We start from the raw sequence: 22,685 nt of genomic DNA on the forward strand, positions 1-22,685 counted from the left end.
CTGTTTCAGCTAAAATCTCCCTTCCCCTGGGAGGACGACCCCAAGCTCAGTCTGGGTGAGGCGCCCTCCGCGCTCCGGCAGGTCCCCGTGCTTTGGGCACCTCAGCCCCGGCTCCCAGGGTGACTGGTCCCCCTTAGCACACTGCAGACCCCACGAGGGCAGGGCTGGCCGTCTTTCTCAACTAAATCCTCCGCACGCTGCACACGCTGGGGACAAAAGGATGAACAAATCAATGGCTATTTGGTATGCGTCTGTGAAGTAATGATTTCTCTGTGGGGACTATGCACTGTTCTGTGTTTAGTGTTAGGAAACAGAAGAAAATCTCAGTAAATGTCTGGACTTGGGCACACCAGAGGGAGAGCTTGAGTTGTATGTAAATCCCTTTGGGGTTTATTCTGGAGGCTTGTAAATGAAAAGGTGACGTCTGGGAATCAAGACGCTGTTTCTGGCTCCAGTTCTACAAGCCACTGTGACCGTGGACGAGTCCCTCCGTTTCTCTGGGCCTCAGCCAGATCACCTGTGAATTCTGTCCCTGGCAGGTCCCTCCTGCCCTGGCAGTGCCTGCGGCTCGCAGCCCAACCCCCTACTCTCCCAAGCGGCCTCTAAACATACCTTGCGGACTCTCGCCTGCGGCTTTGCTCAGAGGAGGCTGGAAACCGATCTGCCTTGGAGAGGCGTCCATGCGATGGTCGGTAAGACCAGATGTCAACTGCACGGGGCCTGACCCAGAGCCCGTGCTCGGGAAGAGCTATTCACGTCACCCTTACTATTACTAAGCTGCACGTAAAGCCTAGAGCCCTAAACAGACCAGTTAGATACATATACCTTAAACCCTAAAGCCTAATAATAATTAATACTAGCTAGTTAATAATATGAATACCTACGGCGTCGTGTCTCCTGGCTTCACCTAGATTTTCTTCTGGGATCTGACACTAAACACAGAAGGTGCCCCAGAGGCCAGAAAGTTAGGAGATGAAAAGGAGGGTGCCCCAACTTCCCTGACTCCACGTGGGCCCCTCGGAGAGCAGGGCCTGTGCTCCCTGGGCCCTTCCTTCCCCCGAGCTGGGAGCTGGACTGAGGTGGGAGCTGGGCTGAGCTGGGAGCTGAGCTGGGAGCTGGGCTGGGCTGGGCTGAGCTGGGCTGGGCTGAGCTGGGAGCTGGGCTGAGCTGGGCTGGGAGCTGAGCTGGGAGCTGGGCTGAGCTGGAAGCTGGGCTGAGCTGGGAGCTGGGCTGAGCTGGGCTGGGCTGGGAGCTGGGCTGAGCTGGACTGAGCTGGGCTGGGCTGAGCTGGGAGCTGGGCTGAGCTGGGCTGGGAGCCGAGCTGGGAGCTGGGCTGAGCTGGGAGCTGAGCTGGGAGCTGGGCTGAGCTGGGAGCTGGGCTGGGCTGGGAGCTGGGCTGAGCTGGGAATTGGGCTGGGCTGGGAGCTGAGCTGGGAGCTGGGCTGAACTGGGAGCTGAGCTGAGCTGGGCTGGGCTGGGAGGTGGGCTGGGAGGTGGGCTGGGCTGCAAGCTGGGCTTCGTGGGCAGGCGGAAGCTGGGCCCAGACCCTGCCGCAGGAGACAGGTTTGCTGAGGCCCCCGCACTGGGTCCGCCCGGAGGAGAGCTGGGCAGAGGGTCACCCGAGGCCCTGGGCCACGGGATCCATTACCGAAATGGAGCTGCTCCCAGCTCCGTGTGGCCTGCCATTCCCAGCCCACAACCCTGCCTGCCTGGCCTGTCCACAACCCCCTCTCCGCCACCCCCGCCTGCCCACAGCCGGGCCCGGCAGGTGCTTCCCTCCCCAGGCAAAGCTCCCACGCACGCGGCCTCTGCCCGCGGCTAGAAGGGATGGCGGGTAGGGTAAGCCAACAGCAGCCCAGTGAAGGGTCCCTCTGCGCCTCCTCCTGGTCCCCCAGCGACCCTCGGGGGCCCTGCCAGGAGGGGCTGGAGGGGACAGATGGCATCGCTGAGCCCGGGCCAGGTGCCACGAGCAGAGGAACAAAAATAATCCCTGACTTGGCTCCAGGGCTTGCCCCGGAGGCCTCCTGCTCTGCCCCACCCCACCTAAAAGCCCACCCAAGGCCACACAACACTCAGCTCCATCCTAGGGACCGCTGATGCCAGTTACTCAGGACTTTTCCAAATAATTGGGAAATTACCCTGGCTTTTATCAAGATCTTTCTAATAATGAGAATAATAAGCTTCTCAAAAACACCTTCAGGGGCTTCCCTGGCGGCGCAGTGGTTGAGAGTCCACCTGCCGATGCAGGGGACGCGGGTTCGTGCCCCGGTCCGGGAAGATCCCACATGTCGCGGAGCGGCTGGGCCCGTAAGCCATGGCCACTGAGCCTGCGCATCCAGGGCCTGTGCTCCCCAACGGGAGAGGCAAAAAAAAAAAAAAAAAAAAAAACAAACAAACACCTTCAGGACAGGAAGGGAACTGTGATCCCCAGGTTATAAATGGAGAACCCAAGTCTCAAGGAGGACCAATATCTCACCGTGAGAGTGACCTCAGATCTAGTCCCCTGCCTGGTCCACTGTGGTGTCCTCAAGACTTGTCTCCTGCTCTCAAAGCCCACCCCTTTCAGTAGCCCTCCACGGCCATCAGTGATCACTCAGCCCCCCCAACTCCCTCTAACGCCTGGAGCCCCCAACATGCCACTCAGAACGCGGCAACACCTGGTCCTGGAAAAGTGATGGCACCTGTGCCCACCTGTTTCCCCTGCTGGCTGTGAGCTACTTGAGGACGTGATTTTCTCCGACATCCGTGTCCCCCACCACTCCTGGCTCCAAGTCGGGGACTCAGCAGCACACGGCATCCTTAATTAAGGAGTCAGTTCTTCCACTGATCCCCTTTCCTCGGTCAAGGACAAATCTACTACTCGTTTCCGTTTTATCACATCTCTGACTCGTTGGGCGTCAACACATGTTATAACCTCCTCCCCGTGGCCCTGCCCCCAGACTGGAAGTGATGGAGACTGGAAGGAGCTAGGGAAGTTTATGGGACTTGCCTGGCGTCATCCAGAAAGTTAGGGAGAGACAATGAGGACGGGGCCTGAGGCTCTCGCCCAGTTACAAGATCAAGAGCTCGGGCATCCAGGCTAAAGGTTCCAGCCACACAGGACCCTCGGGACGGGGTTCTCACGTCCTGCCCACAGAGGCCTCAGCTCTTAACGCTGAGGCTCCTCTCCTGGAGGCCTTTGGAAGAACCACCTTCTTCATCCCAACAACCCCTATAACTGAGAAGCTGTAAAGAAAAGAAAACTTGGGGTTTCCTTCCAGGAACCCGTCCCAATCTTCCAGATACATGAAGATGTGGGATATGGGATATGGTTGCGGGGGCGGGGCGTGGAGACTAAGTAATCTGGGAGGAAGGGAGTGGGTCCCCTTCCGCCTCAACCCCAGAACGGGGATCCTTCTTCAGGCTGCAGGACTCATCTATGAGGTCCGGTTATCAGGGCAGGTGGGCTCTAGTTTCTGAGCCCCAGGTGCTTTGCCCAATCTGACTTAGCTGTTACAGAGCCCACAGAGCACTGCGCTGGACTGTGTGGATTTTCCTCATCCAACAGACTTCAGAGCTGGGACAAAAATGGCTCTCCCGTCATTACCCTGGCTAGTCTCACCGGACCAGACTCTGGAGATTGGATCCAGCTCTACAAGGACCACGAAATACTGCACACACTGAAGCAGACAGAGACCTCTGGGGTGCCAGGGTGGGGAGGGCAGGGGCAGTCATCTCTGAGCCTTCGCTGGCCAGACCTCATTCCTTAGACAAGAACAGGAAGGGAGATCAGGAACGGTGGGCCCAGCCTCCCTCCAGCCCTGTCCCCCTCTTCCCTCCAGCCTCTGAGTTCACACACATTGTTTTCCGGCTGAGGCCAGGCCTCTGTACTTAATTCCCGACACCAGTCCAACCACAAACGTCTATGGAGGGCGGAGGGAAATGGAAGAGGTCCGTAAAAGGGAACAAAAAAGTTCAGCCCTAAGAATAAGGTCTGAGGACTTCCCTGGCGGTCCAGTGGTTGGGACTCCACGCCTCCGCTGCAGGGGGCACAGGTTCAATCCCTGATCAGGAACTAAGATCCCACGTGCCACGCTGGGAGGGGGGGAGGCAGGCAGGGAGGGGGGAGGGAGGGAGGGAGAGAGAGAGAGAGAGAGAAAGAAAGAAAGAAAGAAGGAAGGGTCTGAGGTCTAATGTCTCACCTGGTGACTACAGTTGCTGAATGCTCTCACACACACACAAAAGAAAAACGTGAGATGAGAGATGTGCTAATTAACTAGATGGAGGGAACCCTTTCACAGTGTATACGCACGTCAAATCACCAGACCCTTGAAGCATCTTACAGTTCTAGATGTCAGTTACGCCTCAGGAAAGCTGAGTTACCTACTATATGCCAGGCCCGGGGTATGAGGTCACTAGGACACGGTTCTGCCCGCAACATACTTCATCCTATGGGTCCAGGGGTCCCTGCCACGATGCAGGTACAGCCTACCCCTTATTGTCCGCAGAACCGTCACAGATCCCGTGTTTGCAAATTCATTCACTCACTAGAATCCGTAACCCAAACTGACACTGGCGGTGCTTCCCGGCCACTCGGACGCGTCCGAGCTGAGCGGCCGTCACCCGTGGTCCCCCTGAGGTCAAGCCAGCCCACCCTGCCTTCCGGTTTCAGCTCAGACCCAAACAAGCATCCGTCCTTTTCCCGGTCTATTTAGTGCCATGCTTTTCCCACTTTTGTCTTTTTGTTGTTGATCTCACTGTTTAAAATGGCCCCCAAGTGCAGTGCTGGGGGCTGCCTGGTGTCCCCAAGTGCAAGGAGGCCGTGATGTGCCTTATGGAGAAAATACACGCGTTAGATAAGCCTTGTCCAGGCGGGAGTGATGGTGCTGTTGGTCGTGAGTTCAATGTTAATGAATCAACAATCTATATGAAATTAGGTGTCTCTGAACAGAAACACACATACGGCAAGATTACAAATAAATGGATGACAAAAATGTTGTGACCAGAGCCTCACAGGAACCTAACCCCTGTCTGCCCTCAAAATACTGGTTCAGTACCTGCTAATTCACGTTCTCAGTGACTTTATAGGAATCAGGAATGACAAGAATCCAGTGCACCAGGGAGAGTAACACGTTAAACCGTTACAGGTAAACATCTTGGGGGGAGGGGGAGGATTTCAATAGACATTGAGCTCAAGACCCTGGGAAAATCACACCTGATGGAGAAAGACATGCCCCAAGGCAGCCAAAAGCTGGAGACAACCCAAGTGTCCTTCAACAGACTAAGGAATAAACAAAAGGTCATCTATCCATACAGTGAACTATTATTCAGCTTTAAAAAGGAATGCGGGAGGGCTTCCCTGGTGGCGCAGTGGTTGAGAGTCCGCCTGCCGATGCAGGGGACACGGGTTCGTGCCCCGGTCCGGGAAGAACCCACATGCCGCGGAGCGGCTAGGTCCGTGGGCCATGGTCGCTGGGCCTGCGCATCCGGAGCCTGTGCTCCGCAGCGGGAGAGGCCACGACAGTGAGAGGCCCGTGTACCGCAAAAAAAAAAAAAAACGGAATGGGGGGGAAAAAAAAACGGAATGGGGGGGGGGACAAAGGGAGTTCCCTGGCGGTCCAGTGGTTAGGACTCCGCGCTTTCACTGCCGTGGGCCCGGGTTCAATCCCTGATCGGGGAACTGAGATCCCAAAAGCCATGCGGCACGGCCAAAAAGATACAAAAATTAAAATAAATAAAAATAAAAAGCAATGAAATTCGGACACATGCTACAACCTGAATGAACTTGGGGACATTATGCTAAGTGAAATGAGCCAGACACATAAAGGATGAATATTCTATGGAACACCTGAAACAGGCAAATCCATAGAGACAGGAAGTAGAAGACAGGTTATGCGGGGTGTGGGGTGAGGGGGAAGTTTGTAATGGGGACAGAGATTCTGTTTGGGGTGATGAAAAAGTTCTGAAGACCGACAGTGATGGTAACACAACACTGTACTTAACGCTACTAAACTGTACACTCAACAATGGTTAAAATGGTACATTTTATGCTGTGCATGTTCGACCAGTTTTTTAGAAAGGGCCACCAGGAGATAGAAGGGAAAAAGAAATGGATGGAGAGGGGAGAGGGGGTCACTCCAGGAGTCTGGAGCCCAGCATACAGGAGAGAAAGGAAGGTGGCCTACGTATAACCAGAAATGCAGAGAGAGAAGGCGGGCAAAGCCCCGGGATGGAAGGAAGGAGGGGAAGGTTAGAAACAACCCACAGGTAGCGGATGGGCTGGGCAGGGCCCGGCAGCCAGCTGGAGAAAGCTGGCCCCCGTGTGACTCAGAAGGCCAGCCGGGGCTTGCTGGAGGCCAAATAACGAAACCACCCAGAACCTGAGGTCATGAGGCCCAAATGCCCCACCGTCCTTCGCGCCGGGCAGCGCCCCTTCCTCTCCGAAGGCACACAGCTCTGGGAAAGCTGGGCGTCAGGCTGTCTGGTCTATCGTGAAGAAGTTCAGGGTCACAGGACCTGGGTTTTGTTGTTTGTTTGTTTAAATATTTATTTATCTGGCTGCGCCGGGTCTTCGTTGCGGCACGTGGGCTCAGTAGTTGCGGCACGCGGGATCTTTAGTTGCGGCATTCGGGATCTACTTCCCTGACCAGGGATCGAACCCAGGCCCCCTGCACTGGGAGCACGGAGTCTTAACCACTGGACCGCCAGGGAAGTCCCAGGACCTGGGTTAACGTCTGCCTCTGAGCAGCTACGCATTCACCTCCCGAAGCTCCTGTTTCCTCATCCCTCAAACTGGGACCAGACATCCTTTGCGGAGCAATGATGGAGGACCAGTGTGATGAAACCGGCAAAGCCCTGGAGGGCAACAGCGCGTCCCTCCCTCCCCTTTCAGTGGGGACGTTGATCATACCTCTCGACAGGACAGGATGGGGAGGGGGTGAAAGCGAAGAAGGCAAAAGGAGGGGACCCACAGTCCTTCCCAGTGTGAGCGCCTGTGGGAACCAAAGCCACAGGGAGCCGGGAAGGTGGCGCTGTGCAGCCCGGCGCCAGAGGCCTGGCTGGGCCTCCCACTGGCTGGGCCATTCCACTGTCTGGGGCTGTGTCCTTGAAGATACACCGCAGAGGGGATAAGGTCTGTCCTCCTCACGGGGCTATCTTGAGCATCAGGATCAATCCTGGCCGACACAGAGGCGGCTCCTTGCGGGATGATGGAGGGATGACAGAGGGGTGATGGAGGGATGAGGGAGGGGGACAAGGGCAGTGCGAAGCATCCTCCCCTGGACAGTGGGGAGGTGAACAGCAGGAAGAGTGAGGGGCACAGAAAGGAAGAAATCGGTGGAGAGGGAAGCAGGCCAGAGGGACGGGTCAACAGGGAGGGGCAGAGCGCCTCAGAGAAGTAGGGGGAGATAAGATTCCTGAGCAGATACAGGCCCCCAGCCCATCCCTCAGACACCCACCCCAGAGGGGCAGCGGGGGTTAATGAGGGCGGGGCTCCAGCGCCCCACCCCCCTCAGCTCCGCAGCCCGGCCAGCCATCCTCCCACTCCCAGCGGCCAGGGCTGTGGGTGTCTGTGCGCCTAGCCCTAAGGCATCCAGGAAGTGCCTGTCCAAGGCCCTCCACCTCTGCCCCACCCACTGGGGCCACAGAAGCCCCTCTGATCTCACAAGGAGAAGAAATCAGGTCCCACGTTCAGCCTTGCCATGATTCGTGGGGACACTTTCCCTCTCTGGACCTCGGTGTCCCCACTTACAAAGAGAAAAGGCGGGGAAAGGAGAAGATCATTCACGATGAAAAAGAAATGAGCTCTCAAGTCGGGAAAACTTGGAGGAAACTTAGAGGCATATCCCTAAGTGAAGCCCATCTGAAGCCACACGTGGAAAGGCTGCAGACTGTACGACAAAGACCCACACAGCATTCGGAGAAGGTGACACCATGGGGACAACAGAAGATCAGTGGAGGCCTGAGCAGGTGGGACACAGGAGTTCCAGGGCAGTGAAGCCACTCCGTCTGGGGCTGAAATGCCACCATTACATGTGACGAGACGTGTGTCCAAACCCACAGAACACAGCACTCCCACAGCGGACCCTAATATAAACTGTGGACTTTAGTTAATAACATATCAATCCTGGCCCAGCAAGGTAACAAATATGCCACACAGGGCAAGGTGTTCATAAGCAGAAAGCAGGGAGGAGGGAGGGTATTCTGTGTAATTTCTGCTCAACTTGTATGTAAACCCAAAACCGCTCAAAGTAATAATAACAACAAAGGCTACTGACTTAAAAAAAAAGTGGAAAAGACTGTATATATGTATAACTGAATCCCTTTGCTGTACAGCAGAAAGTAACACAACATTGTAAATCAACTCTACTCCAATAAAATACATTTAAAAAATAATAATAAAGTAGGCAGTTCCCTGGCAGTCCAGTGGTTAGGACTAGGCGCTCTCACTGCCAAGGGCCCAGGTTCGATCCCTAGTGGGGGAACTAAGATCTCACAAGCCGCACAGGGCGGCCAAAAGATAAATATGCATTTGGGGAAGCTGGAAAAAAAAAAAAAAAAAAAGATGGGAGGAGTAAGCCTTGCATTTATTTCTCCTCTGGGCCCTTCCCAGGATTCTAAAATAAAGCAAAAGTCACAAAAGTACTGGAGGCCAAGGGGCTGCACCAGCCCACTGGGCTCCCTCTGGACGGGCCTGTCCTGTGGAATCCAGATCTCACAAGAGATCAAGGACCCGGAGCCTTGGAAACTCCTCACAAGGCGAATCCCCAGGCACGACCTGAGCAAGCCGGTCCTCCCCTACACCGCTGCGCCCACAGAGTGCAGGACCGTGCCCACGTGCCAGGACTGGGGCTGTGCCAGGACTGGGGCTGTGCCCGCACCGGTGCCCCTGCAGCTCAGCCACCCCCCCGCCCCCGCCAGGGAGGAGCCCTCCAGGGCCCAGGGCATCAGGGAACCACGGTGGGGCGAGGACTCAGGGGGAGCCCCAGGGAGCAGCATGCGAGCCCCATCCTCAGCTCTGCCCGCTCTCTAATCATCTCTGGGAAAGGCCTGCCCAGGAGAGAATGAAGACCCCTGCATCTGGCAACACCACGGCCCCCAGGGCACAGGCGAGGGCCAGGCTGGGCGGAGGTTAGCAGCACCCACCCCACCTTGGGTCATTTTCATAGGAATGTCCTTCTGTCTCAGAGCCACCCTGCCTACACCCGGGTAGAAATTCCAATGGCCCAGGGCCCTCAGACCCCAGGCTGAGGTCACACCAGCGAAGACCCACCCTGACCCAGAAACCCACCCCACTGATTCCGCTCTGCACCAGCCACACCCCCGCCCAGCCCTTACTCCGGCCACTGGGCCGGCCAAGTCCCCGCCTCCAATTCCAGAATGCACGCTCGCCCAGTTTGGAAACAAGGCCTCGGAAGCGGCTGATACCCAGGCTGTGCACAAGCATTTGGTATTCTGAGGGGCCTGGCCTGCCTGGCCGGCGAGACACCACCGGCGCCTCCTGTTCTGAAGCAGCTGCTGCGCCAGGAGTGGGACCTCACGGAAGACCCGGTCCCTTCCTCTTTTCCGTAGGTCTTTCTCTAGGGGACCCCCATGTCCCACCTCAACCCGGTCCCACCTTTGCCCTGAAGAAAGGCCAAGGCTTAGGACACCAAACTCTTACCCCACACCTAGCATCTTCTTTTGGAGATTTTCTCCTTAAGTGAACTTCCCCCAAATTTGTAAATCACACATCTGACAGGGGACTTGTATCCAGAATATTAAAGAACTCTCATAACAAAACAATCGAACGAAAAAAATAGGCAAAGGATTTGCACATACATCTCACCAAAGAAGTTGTATGAATGGCAAATAAGCCCCCGAAAGGACGTTCCACACGGTAGCCATCAAGAAAATGCAAATTAAAACCTCAAGGAGATTCTACTACACACCTACGCGGATGGCACAAACAGGACAGAAAGAAACCTGACAACATCAGTGCTGCTGAAGACACCGAGTGATGGAACTCTGACGCTCTGCAGGGAGAAGTGCCAAACGGTACACGTGGGAGAACAGCTCGGCAGTCTCTTAAAGCTTAAAACACACACGTATTGCGTGACCCAGCAATCCCACTCCTAGGTATTTATCCAAGAGAAATGGAGACCTGGGTTTGCACAAAAACCTGCACACCAGTGACGACAGCAGCTTTACAAAAATCATCAAAGTCTGGAAACCACGCCAAAGTCCTTCAACCAGCAAACGGCCAAGCACAGTGTGGGACGCCATATAACGGGGTCCTTCATTTTGTATTTTTTCTTTTTGGGCCACATCGCATGGCATGCAGGATCTCAGGTCCCCGACCAGGAATCGAACCTGTGCCCCATGAAGTGGAAGCTCGGAGTCCTAACCACCGGACCGCCATAAAATTCCCGATGACGGGGGTTCTTGTGACTCAGCAATGAAAGGGAACTAACTTCTGACCCACACACACCACATGGTCGAAGGGGGCATCCAGCTGAGTGAAGTCAGCAGAGCCCAAAGCTACACGCTGTACGATTCCACCTGACGTTCTAGAAAAGGCAAGACCACAGCAGTGAGAACAGATCGGGGAGGGCAGAGTGGGCATGGGGCGAAGGGGCTGCAGCGTTGAGGAGCCGTCTGGGGAGATGGTCGGTTGTGGACCCTGACCGTGGTGGCGACCGCCCAACTCCGTGTATATGTCAAAGCTCATAGGACTACACATCACAAGGAGTAAACTCGGCTGCATGTAAATTAAAAACCAAGTCCTCCTTATTCTACCCAGAGTACCCGGAAAATGGACCGTGTTCATAAAGTCCCTCCTCTAGTCATTTCATGCCCACAGCCCTGAAATCACTACTTTTTCTGTCTTCTCACAGATATTTCTCCTGCCCTCTTCCTTCCTCCCTCTCTCCTTCTCTCTGTCCCTCTTACACATGTACACACTCAGCTGTCAAAAACCTACCCATCCTTCAAAGCCAGCGCAAGTGGCTCCTCTTCCACGAAGCCTTCCCTGACTGCTCCCAGCCCCTTCAGGATGAATCCTCTTTACCAGGCATCCCCTCTGCGCTCGCCTGTGCTGCTGCTTCTTTCCTTCCGTCCTTCCTTCCTTCTTTCTTTCTTGGCCGCACCATGTAGCACGCAGGATCTTAGTTCCCCAACCAGGGATAGATCCCGTGCCCCCCGCAGTGGAAGTGCGGAGCCCTAACCCCTGGACCGCCAGGGAAGTCCCTTGTCTGTGTTTCTCATTGGCCCTTCAAGCACCCCGCAGGCTCTCAGCGTTTGTTACTCAGTCCGTCTCCCCTGCTGGATCGCACGCTCCTTAAGCACCTGCCACGCGCCCCCCGCTGCACCTGGCACAGGCCGGGCACACCGTGGGTGCTCTGTGACCACTGAGGGCAGGTGCAAGCGGAGGGGGCTGATGCCAAGGAGAGCTGGCGCTGCTGCGGCTGGCGGAGCTCCGCGGGGGGTGTCGGAAGCACTCAAACCTCCAAGTCGACACGAGGTCACGCGATTTTCCAGGACGCTTTTCTTCCTCCTTGCCACAAAGCACAGCTCCGAGCCCCGAGGAGACAGAGGCTCAGGACACACCTGTTGAGGGACGGGACCCTGTCCCATCATCGGGCGCTGGCATTTCTCTCCCAGGAGGTGGCCCTCTGTGCAGCAACAACCGATCAGCCCATCTGATCTGAATCCATTTCACTCTGTAGAACTACGGGCACCGGTAGGGACGCCCAGGGACCATGGGGCCCCTCTATGGCTGGGCTTTCCCAAGCACAGCACTGCCTCTCCAGGGGTTAAGAACCAGTTATAGGTCATTTACCTGATAAACACTTATACAGTGTTTAATATGTGCCCGGCAAAGAAACCAAGCACTTTACAGATATTGCCTAATTTAACCTTCACATCAACCGTATGGGGGTGGCACTGTTATTAGTATTGCCCCCATTAATAAGCGGGGAAAATAAGGGACTTCCCTGGCGGTCCAGTGGTTAGGACTCCACGCTTCCACTGCAGGGGGCATGGGTTGGATCCCTGGTCGGGAACTAAGATCCCGCAAACCACGTGGCTCTGCCAAAAAAAAAAAAAAAAAAAAAGAAAGGGGGGGTGGGGAAATAAGACACACTGCAGTCTGGAAACGTGCCCAAGGCCACATAGCTGAAGAGCAGCAGGTAGGGGCTTCAGACCCAGGCAGGCAGGCTGGCTGTGAAGCTATACTGTCCAAACACTGGCCACGGCTAGTGGACACTTGAAGCGTGGCCGGTGCAACAGAGACGTGCCGTTGAGTGTAAAACACGGGCTGGATCCCAACCCTTTTTATGAAAAACAATGTAAACTATCTCATTAATATTGTTTTATTATTGATTACCCGTTAACCGATCATATTTTAGACACTGTAGTTTAATAGAAAATATTATTAAAACTCATTTCACTAGGGAAGGGTGGGGGAAGGGACAGTTAGGGAGTTTGGGATTGACAGGTACACACGGCTCTATTTAAAATGGATAACCACCAAGGACCTCCTGTACAGCGCAGGGAACTCTGCTCACTATTCTGGAACAACCTGACGGGAAAATGTCTAACTGAATCACTGTGCTGCACAGCTGAAACGATCACAACGTTAATCAACTCTACTCCAACGTCAGATAAAAAGTTAAAAAAAATTCATTTGACTAGCTTCTTTTCACCTCTTAAATGTGGCTCCCAGCTCACGTACAATTTCACATTCCCAGCGGACAGCACGGGCTCCAGAGCCTGTGCTCGCAGCCGCTACCCGACGCCGGGGCATCTTCCCCTGACCCTGACGCCCGTCCACCCAGCTTGCACAAGGGTGACGCGGGCCAGGCAATGCCGCCCACACCTCCCCGTGCTGCATCCTCCACCCGCTGGGACACTGCTCCTTCCCCCACATCTCTCAACCCCTCCTCCGGCAGGATGGATCTCCCCGAGGGCCAAAGTGGGAAAACACCTCCCTCCTCGCCTAGTGGGGTCCCCACCTGCCACATGTGGAGAAACTGAGGCCAGGACCATAAAGGAGAGGCAGAGGCCCCAGAGGTCATCTGATCCCACCTCCCATCCAGCGCAGAGACGTCCGGCGAAGCATCCCTAACCAGTTCTGCACAGAAATAGAAATTCTGTGTAGTTCCACCTGGTCCTGCCTCCTGAAATCACGGATGGATCTGCTGTTCCTGCAAGGAGGGCTGCCTCCTGGGAGAGAAATGCCAGCACCCACCCACCCCGCTCCAAACTCGGCTGAGATGCTCGAAGCTCAGTGCTTCCTAGGTCCGGTGTGTCCACCCTCCAAAACCAGAGGAGGCTCCCAGTGTGGCCGGAGCACTGCACTGGATTCAAGCCTTTCTGACACAGGCTCCGCACACCACAGGGCCCAAAGGGAAGCGCGTGATGGACCCGGGTACAAACTTAAACCCCGCATTAATCTCCGTGTAGCTTCTTCCTCCTCTGTAAAGGAGAGTTTCAAAAAATAATAACAAACCCCATCTCGCAGGGCTGCTGTGAAGATTAAAAGAGAGATGTCGAGAGAGATGTTTAGAATAACACCTGGCACCCAGTGGGCACTTAATAAATGCTCATTTCCCTTCCCCTTCCTTCAACCAAAAACCCCAAGTTTTTTTTTTTCCCCACAAGAATGGACAGTAAGTTCCTATTCTATATAATCGATATTCTGAACTTAAATGCAGGATTTTACACGTAAACTTTTTAGGTTTCATCTTGAGATATGAAGACAGGTTTAATATCGCTAGATGTCAAGTTATTTTGAATGGCTAAAAATTGAAAACAATTTTTTTAAAAGTCCAGTATAGCACAGTTAAATAAGGTATTGTCATATGATGTAATATTATTCAGATCCTTAAAATTACAGTTTTCAATAATTTATATACTCAATAGTATAGAGTAGTTAAAAAAAACAGAATAGAGTATAATTGCAATTATGTTAAAATATATAGACTTGCATGAACACAAGTTTGGAGGGACATATACCAAAATATTAACGGTACTCATCCCTGAGTTGTAGAACTATGTACCATTTTATTTTCTCCTTTATATATTTCTTTATTTTCCTGGTGTTCTATAATGAGCATGTATTAATCTTAACTGAAAATTTATTTTAATTTCAGGGCTCTGCTTAATCTCAGCATTCTAGTCAATTGAAATGATTTTGAATCCTGGTTCTGTCATCCAATAGGCTTGTTATCCTAAACATGCACAGAACTGATAGAGGACAAAGCCAAAAAAGATGTGACATATATCACTAGAGACCTCGCCCCAGGGTGACATGAGCTCAGTACCCAGGGTGGTCTTTCAACCGGTTACAAATGCATCTTACTGCTGCCATCAGCCAGAACACACTCAGTTCTCTTGAGCCCAAATTAGGTTATTTTCCCACGACTTGGAAGAGTGAACCCATGTCGGCCACTAGTTATCTCAACTTCATTTCTGATGTCCCCACAGACTGTATGTTCAAATATCTGACCTGGAATTTGGCCAGGGATGGATAAGAAGCTTACCAGCCGGCCATTTCAGGACCCCAGTCTTGCCCCCTTGAAGAGATGAACCAGGACAGCATTTGTTATCCTGCCGTCCTCACCTCCTCCCAGACCCCAAAAGCTTCTCTCAGGTCCCCAAAACGCGATCTGTGAGAATCTGGCCACCTGAGCTCAGGAAACGCGACTCAAGTGTGGTCCAACGCACCTCGTCCAAGGTTGGCCTTCGGCCCTCTCACAGGTCTGCTCTACTCTGACAAAGATGAGGGCGTGGTAAGGGCGCTTCACCTCGGAGAGCATTCCGCCACCTGCCCCCCCCAGCCTGTCCCCATTGTCCTCCTGTTCGGACTGTAGCTCAGAAAAATCCCTTTCTGTTGTCCAGCTGACCCAGGCCGGCTGCTTCCCCACCTGGAGCTCTGCCCACGGCCCAGTCAACTATTACTCAACGCTCAACGCCAAGATGGCCATCAGCCGGGGAGGAACACGACCGGTCTTTTATCCTGGGAGGTTCACGGGACAATGCACGCAAACATCTCGGGGGCTTGAGGGAACGCAGCGCAGTTCTGGCAGGGGTGGGCCAGGCAAGCAGACACTGGGACACCTCGGCTGAGAAGGCAAAGCAGAGGGTTCAGCCAGAGGATGGGCTTCAGCAGCTCAGGCTTCTCTGAGTCAACAGAGCCCCTGCAGAGGAGAGGACCACCCTGTGTGTCACCGGCCCCTCCCCAGTGCCCTTCGCACTGCCCCCAACACCCTGCCTTTCCTTCAGGCCGGATATGCATCCCCTCCCCCACGAGGGTCACCCAGCCTCCGCACAGCTCCCATTTCCTGCCCCTGGTGACTCCTCTGAAGTCTATTGTTCGAGTGAAGTTTGGGTCAAAGGAAGCCGAGAGTCCCCACCCATGGGGGCCCGCCCACCCTCCGCAGTCCGCACTGCAGGGAGCCGGGCCCATCCTCCTGATGTACTGAAGGCCGGAGGATGTTGGGCAAGGCCCTTGGGGGCTGGGATTCTGGTGGAAATGCTCCCAAAGGGCCAGTCGCTACAGCTGAGGGCTCCAAGCCCATATCCCTAATATCTACATGGAAAAACCAAAAGCGTGCGAAGAACTGTCACTTCAGAAGCCGTCAAGGCAAAGCTGGAATGAGAGCCTAGAAGCTGGAGACTATGCCTGGCTACACAGCCCTGCCCCACCTCCACCTGGGCCCCTGAACTGGCCACACCCTAGGGGGAAGGGGGGGGGAACTGGCCACACCCTAGGGGGAAGGGGGGGCCCCCCCAGACAGCAGCTGTTCAGCTACAGTTTCAGAGCCTTAAAGGGAGCTGTGGTCCCAACTCCTGCCAGCAAAGGGTCACAGGGGGCAAAGGAAGGCAGGAGGCACAGTGTGCCAGCCTCCACGCCTGTTAGACGAAGGTGGCCAGGAGTCTGGGCATTGGGACCCACAGAGCAGGAGACGGCGCAGGAGACAGAGTGGACCAGGGTGGACTCCAGTCCCAGCTGTGCCACTCACCAGCTGTGTGACCTTAAGCAAGCTACTGTCCCACTAGGGCTTCAGTTTCCCATCTTTATTTTTATTATCTTTTAAACTTTTATTGAAATATAGTTGACTTACAACGTTGTATTAGTTTCAGGTGTACAGCAAAGTGATTCAGTTATTTAGTGTGTGTATGTATATATATTCTTTTTTAGATTCTTTTCCATAATAGGTTACTCCAAGACACTGAATATAGTTCCCTGTGCTCTACAGCAGGTCCTGTTGTTTATCTATTTTACATATAGCAGTGTATGTCTGCTAATCCCAAATTCCTAATTTATCCCTCCCCCACCCCTTTCCCCTTTGGTAAGTGTAAGTTTGTTTTCTATGTCTGTGAGTCTATTCCTGCTTTGTAAATAAGTTCTTTTGTACCATTTTTTAGATCCCACATATAAGTGACATCATATGGTATTTGTCTCTGTCTGACTTACTTCACCTAGCATGATAATCTCTAGGTCCATCCATGTTGCTGCAAATGGCATTATTTCATTCTTTTTCATGGCTGAGTAGTATTCCACTGTATATATGTACCACATCTTCTTTATACATTTATCTGTCAATGGACATTTAAGTTGCTTCCGTGTCTTGGCTATTGTAAATAGTGCTGCTATGAACACTGGGGTACATGTATCATTTCGAATTACAGTTTCCTCTGGATATATGCCAGGAATGGGATTGCTGGACCATATATTTTTAGTTTTTTAAGGAAGCTCCATACCGTTCTCTGTAGTGGCTGCTCCTCACCTCTAAAATGAGCAAGTGGGCTTCCCTGGTGGCGCAGTGGTTGAGAGTCCGCCTGCCGATGCAGGGGACACGGGTTCGTGCCCCGGTCTGGGAGGATCCCACATGCCGCGGAGCGGCTGGGCCCGTGAGCCATGGCCGCTGAGCCTGCGCGTCCGGAGCCAGTGCTCCGCAACGGGTGAGGCCACAACAGTGAGAGGCCCGCGTACCGCAAAAAATAAATAAAAATAAAATGAGCGAGTTAGGTGCTGACATTAGAGTTCACTAATGTTCAGCGAGTTCACCCTGGGGTCAAGGCAAAACGGTAATTAGAACATAGGAGTTGGAGACCCTGTGCTCTGCGGTGACAAAGCCGGGCTCCCACCTCCACCTGGGCCACTAGCGACCCTGGTCCCTAAGTCTGAGGGAAGAAGCCTGTAGGGCCTGGTGTACAGCAAACGCTCAAGCCACTTGGCTAAATAAACATGAATGGCAGGGCAGGGTTTAGCAAAGGGTGTTCAGAGAAGTTCCCAGGAAAAAAGGGGTTCTAGGCTGAAACAGGCTTAGGAAACACTGGATGCTGCGCCTCTGGCTGTGCCAGGTACGGTGCGAGGTGCTCTGCAAACACTGAATTTTCACCACCAACTTTTCCGATAGATACTAATGAATTCCTCCCGTATTACTCATCAGGAAACCAAGCCTGAAGCCTTAAAGGTAGCGAGTAACTGTCAGGATTTATACCCTGGTACGTGTGACCCCAAACCTGAACCCGCTCTACTCCATCCTTAGACCAGACGCCCTCGAAGCCCCACCCACACCTGGCCTGAGCCGGTGAGGGGGGAGGTGGCCCCCAGCAGCACACCTGTGTCCTCAGGGTGCGTGGAGGAGGGGCGGCGAGTCCCTTCCTTTCAAGAAGCCATAAACATTATGCCCACAGCATCTGGCTGTGAGGATGAAGAAAGAACTCGATAAGGGGTCGGCCTGCGTTCCCCCCGCCCATCCCCACCACGCGCTGTCAGTCTCACACTGCGGCCAATCTCCTGGGCATTGTGGTTCTCGCCCTACCCAGCTCCCTCCTCTAAAATGTTTCACATGGTGAAACCCCAATGGAGAGAAAACAGAAAGCAAAGCAGAAAGGAAGAGATGGAGAAACAGAGATACCCCACAAGGTTCTCCTCACGGGTCAACCGGCAAATCAGAGGCAGCCTTCCCTCCCAGGCTGGCACGAAAGCATCTTTGCAATGCTCAGGACAGTGCCTCCTGGTCTAGCAAGTCTCCAAGGTGGAGCGTTCTTCCTTTTGACTGCCCCGGCAGCTCTAAGGAGAGCTGGACCAGGAGAAAGTAGTTCGATTCCTCCTCGTTCTTGGGGCCAAATTTAAAAGCACTGTCTAGACAAATACTGTGTGATATCACTTACATGTGGAATTTAAACAACAGACTAGTGAATATAACAAAAAAGAAGAGGACTCACAGATATAGATATGAGCAAACTGGTGGTTCCGGTGGAGAGGGGGCGGGGCAATTTAGGGGTGGGGGAGGGGAGGTACAAACTATTGAGTGTACCACAGGCTACAAGGATGTGTTGTACAACACAGGGAATATAGCCCATGTTTTGTTGTAATTGGAAATGGAAAGTTACCTCTAAAAACTGCATAACATTTTTTAAAAGTTAAAAATAAATAAGTAAAGTAAAAGCACTGTTTACACAAATCTCAAGATTCGAAATGGTCTCTTTCTGGGGGGGGGTCCAACCCCACAAACATCCCCAAATCTCACTACCGTCACGAAAGGCAAGAATCTCAACTTCCCTTAACGTTCTGCCCAGGCAGAACAAAACCGACCTCCCTAGAAAGACAGCTGCCTGGAAGAGGCAGGTGTGGACAGCTTCCTTCCAGCTCCGCGGGCCCAGGGCGAGTGGAGCCTGGGGGCCACACACTCCCACAGCCAACTACTCCCGTACACACACCACCAGGGACACTGTCTCCTGCCCCCGCTTCGGCAGGGCGCAAGGACAGTCCCGCCCAGGAACAGCATCCTCGCGGGGAAAACGCACGCTGAGAGACGTGGCATCTCGCAAGTGCTCAGAGACACTCAGCTCTCAGACAAACAGCACTCTTCTCGAGTGGAAACGCGGAAACGCGCTCCCGTTCAACACAAACAAATCCGCCTCCTGGAAGCCAGGTGAGTCATCTGTGAGCCGGTGTCACCCTCACATACACTCGAAGCTAAGGAGGCAGGACAGCCAGACGCCACATGAACTCATCACTTACCCTCCGGGTCTGGCCCGAACCCCCTGACACACGAGTACACGGAGGCGCGAGTCCCGGGTCGGCCCACCCGCCGGGGAAATATCCGCTTCGGGGTCTGGGAGCTCTGCTCCCCAGACTCGCTGGTCCCCAGCGTAGAACGCACCAGGCTCCTCAAGCGCTGGGGAGCGGGGACCTTTTGCCGAGGTCCCCTCCGCTCTCGCAAAGCCTCGGCACTGCAAACCGCCAAGGCACCCACCTCCAGGGCTCTCCTTCCGAGCCCGAGAGGCGCCCAGCAGAAAAGAGGCGCGGGTGCCGGGTCTCTCCTGCCGCCGGCGTCCTCGGCTCCGCCTCCGGTCCTTTCGGCTCCGCGCGCTCCCCTTCCCCGCCCCCCGGCCCTCTCGCCCACCACGGCCCTGAGGTCCGCGCGCCTCCACGTGCCCGACTCGCCACCCAGTCCGGTCCCGGGTGAGAGCTCCTCCCGCGCCGCCGCCTTACCGGTCCCAGGGTGCGGGGAGGTGGGCGGGCGCGCGGGGCCAGTCCCGCGGAGTCCGCCCCGGCGCCGCTCTTCCAGCCGCGGCTCCGCTGAGGTCCCGGGAGGCCGGCGAGGGCGCTGCAGGGACGACTGGGGGTCAGCGACCGGAGACCCGGGCTCCGGACCCGGGGCCGATCGGCTGGGCGGGGAGGAAGGCGGGTCGCGGGACAGAGCCGACCCCGCGCCGCCCCGAGCCCAGGTCGCCGCCGGCGTGCGCGGTGCCCGGTGCACGGTAGTCGGTGCGCGGGGTCCGGCGCGCGGTGGCCGGTGCGCGGAGCCGGGCGGAGCGGGGCTCGCGGAGGGAGGAGTTTTCCCAGAAGGGGACTGACGGGAAAGCACGGGCGATCCCTATTCCTGGCGGGGTGAGTCAACGGGAGAGGAAGGGAGCCGGGGGAACCGAGCGCGCGCAGGAGGGCGGAAGGGAGGGAAGTCGGAGGGGGGGCAAGGCGGGCCCGGAGCGCAGGTCCAAGGCCGGAAGAAGAGAGCGCCAGGGGAGCGGCAGAGGGGCGCGGCGGCGGGGCCACTCACCTGGGGGACGCGGCCGCACGGCGGAGCCGGGAGCTGCCGGCCCTCCCCGCCCCCGGCCTGGGGTTTGAAAGGAGGAAGCCTGGAATGTGAGGAATGAGGGCTGGAATGAGATGCGCGCGGCCGAGGGCGGGAGCTGGAGGGAGTGGCGGCCCGGCCCCGAGCCCTCGGGGAGGAGACTGGGACGCGGGGAGGGGCCGCGGGCGCGGGGCGGGCGGCGCCGGCGGGGGGCGGCCGCGGGGACTGTAGGCTGCGACCTCGGCGTCCTGCTCCGGCTTCGGCCGCCGCCCCGCACACGTGCTTCCCCTTTGATCTCGGCCCAGACTCTCTTCCTCCTCCCCTGGCCCGGCTTCCCGCCGGTCCTGGCCAGACCCCCGCTCTCGGCCGAGGCCGGAACCCTTCCCCCTGACCCGCGGGCCGGCCTCTGGCCTCGCGCCCGGCCGCCAGCACGCCTCTCCCTCCGCGCCGGCCCCAAAAGGACGGGCGAGGGCGGACGTCCGGCGCGCGGGCAGCTGCTCCCTTCCCCGCGGTGCCCACCGGGGACCCCGCTCCCGGGCCCAGGACGCAGGAGCTCCGCGCACACATGCGTGTCCTCCCCGCACGTTCCTTTCAGCCGTTCCCTTCCACCCCGCGCGGATCTGCGACGCTGTCACCGCGGAGAGCGGCGCACGTGGGGAGAGGATGCCCGAAGTGACGGGCGTGTGGCGCGGCAGGAGACGCGTCTAACCCTTATCCCACATCTGTTATGCGCCCACCAGACACTGTGAAAATAGTGAAGAAGACCTCAGCACCTGCCCTCTCAGAGCTTTCCATTTAGCTGGGAAAACTCGGTCTGTGGAGGAGCATCGCCAGAAAGTGGGGAGTCCACGCCAGGTGGGTTTAGTCTCGTGATGGATTTCAACAGCGGTGCCAGTTGTGGAGATCACTGTATCGCATTTGGGCTGTATCACTGGGCTTCTGTTTGGAAGCCTTCAGAACACACTGGCTTAATGCAGGGTGTAATCACATACCTCTGTCATCCACCTTGTTGGGAAGTTGAAACCAAAGGACTTCTGCCCTTTTCCAAAAATCAGATCCAACCTCAGCCTTATCACTTAACCCTGTATTGTCCTGGGGTCCAGATCTTATCTCCCTTACCAAACAGAAACTTCCTTGGAGACACAGTAAATGTCCAATTTATCTTATCTTTCACCCAGCTCCAGCTTGGTGCCTGGGATAGATAAATGCGTAATAAATGTTAAGTTAAAACCAAAAAAAACAAAAAACAAAACAAAACAGAAACCTACTACCACAGAGGATCGTGAAGTGCTATAAATGCTGAAGTTGTTTCCAAGAGAGGTGTTCCAAAGGTGTTTTGAGTGATCACAGCATCACTGGACAAAGTATCCAGTCTCTTAAGGTGAAGACTTTGAAGGAAGCAGGTCTCATGTGGATAAAATTCTGGTCTGCTTGTTAAATGCTGGGTCTCGTCAGGGCTTGGTCACACCTCCTCCACATGCAAAGTCTGCAGCGCAGGACACTGTGCAGGCACCGAACGACACACAAACGGTAAGCACTGGCTACTTAGTGTAACGACCATTTGTTGTGTCCGTGAGCTTTGAGCACCATAGGGGAACCCAAGGAAATGCACACGGTGAAATCCAGGTTGCAGAGGCGACGTACTCTAGCTCTTGAAGGATAAATGCGAGTTCGCTGAATTGAGTCTGGAAAACTCACTGAGGCTGGTAGCCTGTACACTAGGGGAGTTTAGGAAAAGTCTAGTAAGCTGGTGTGGCTGGAGAACAGGAGGCGGGGAGGATGGATTACAGCAGCAGTGCCAGCTGTGAAGAGCACTGTATCCCGTGCTGAAGAGGGGGCATCCAAAGGGCCCTTGGGACACAAGTGTGACAAAATCGGCACCGCCATCAGAAAGACCCCCCTCGACTGGACTGCAGGTGTTAGGGCTGGATTGGAGAATGAGGGTGGCGGTCCTGAGGCTGAGGATGAGGGAAGGGGTCCAGGAAATAGTCCAGGAGCAAAGTCAACAGAAATGGTGACTAAGTTGGCTGTGAGGTGAGAGAGGAGACAAAAGTCACAGAACTTTGACAGCTGAACGATTGGTGGTACCATTAGCAAAGATAAGAACTCAAAGAAAGACAGGACTATGTTGGATTCGAGGGTCAGTCCAGCTGGGCTCAGAGGGGTGGGAGGAAGGTAGGACGGAGTCCCTTGGAGACAGGAAAGCAGCCTTCGGGCGGCCCGCTCAGCACACACTGCCGAGAGGGTATTTGGAGATCAGACCGGCTTATTCCCTCCAGACCCTAACTATCCAAGACCATAAAGGATCAGAACCTCAGCCTCCCACAGGCTTCTAGAGAGCTCTGTGCCTTTAGGTATCTCCCGTTCCCAAGCTGTTGAGGTCACTCTGGATAAAGGAAACTTCTTAGAAGTCCCGAAGGCGAAAGACAGTGATTTTACACACGTGCCTGCCCTTTCAGGGATATTTACATTTCTTAAGAGACAGGACTCATTTGTTGACCTTCAGGAATGAATCTCTTGGTGGAAATATTTCATGTCCGGATAGAGCTAGAGAGATGCACATGGCTCCCCTCAAATTACACCATAAAATCCACACCTCACCTCACCTCCTCGTGATCCCAGCCGCTTTACCCG

General features: G+C 55.1%; 1 protein-coding gene across 1 annotated transcript in view; it reads right to left on the reverse strand.

The window, feature by feature from the left end:
• The window catches only part of TEAD4 (TEA domain transcription factor 4), a gene marked incomplete at its 5' end in the record, with an annotated part of 61,998 nt that extends 41,800 nt beyond the window's left edge, over nt 1–20,198 (reverse strand). The window contains 2 exons of the mRNA XM_032646990.1: nt 19,472–19,586; nt 20,037–20,198. Of these exons, the coding sequence (XP_032502881.1) occupies nt 19,472–19,586; nt 20,037–20,198 (277 nt within the window). The remainder of the gene's footprint in view (nt 1–19,471; nt 19,587–20,036) is intronic.
• Nucleotides 20,199–22,685: the final 2,487 nt, after the last annotated feature.

Source organism: Phocoena sinus, chromosome 10 (assembly GCF_008692025.1).
Source record: "Phocoena sinus isolate mPhoSin1 chromosome 10, mPhoSin1.pri, whole genome shotgun sequence".
NCBI classification, from domain to species: domain Eukaryota; kingdom Metazoa; phylum Chordata; class Mammalia; order Artiodactyla; family Phocoenidae; genus Phocoena; species Phocoena sinus.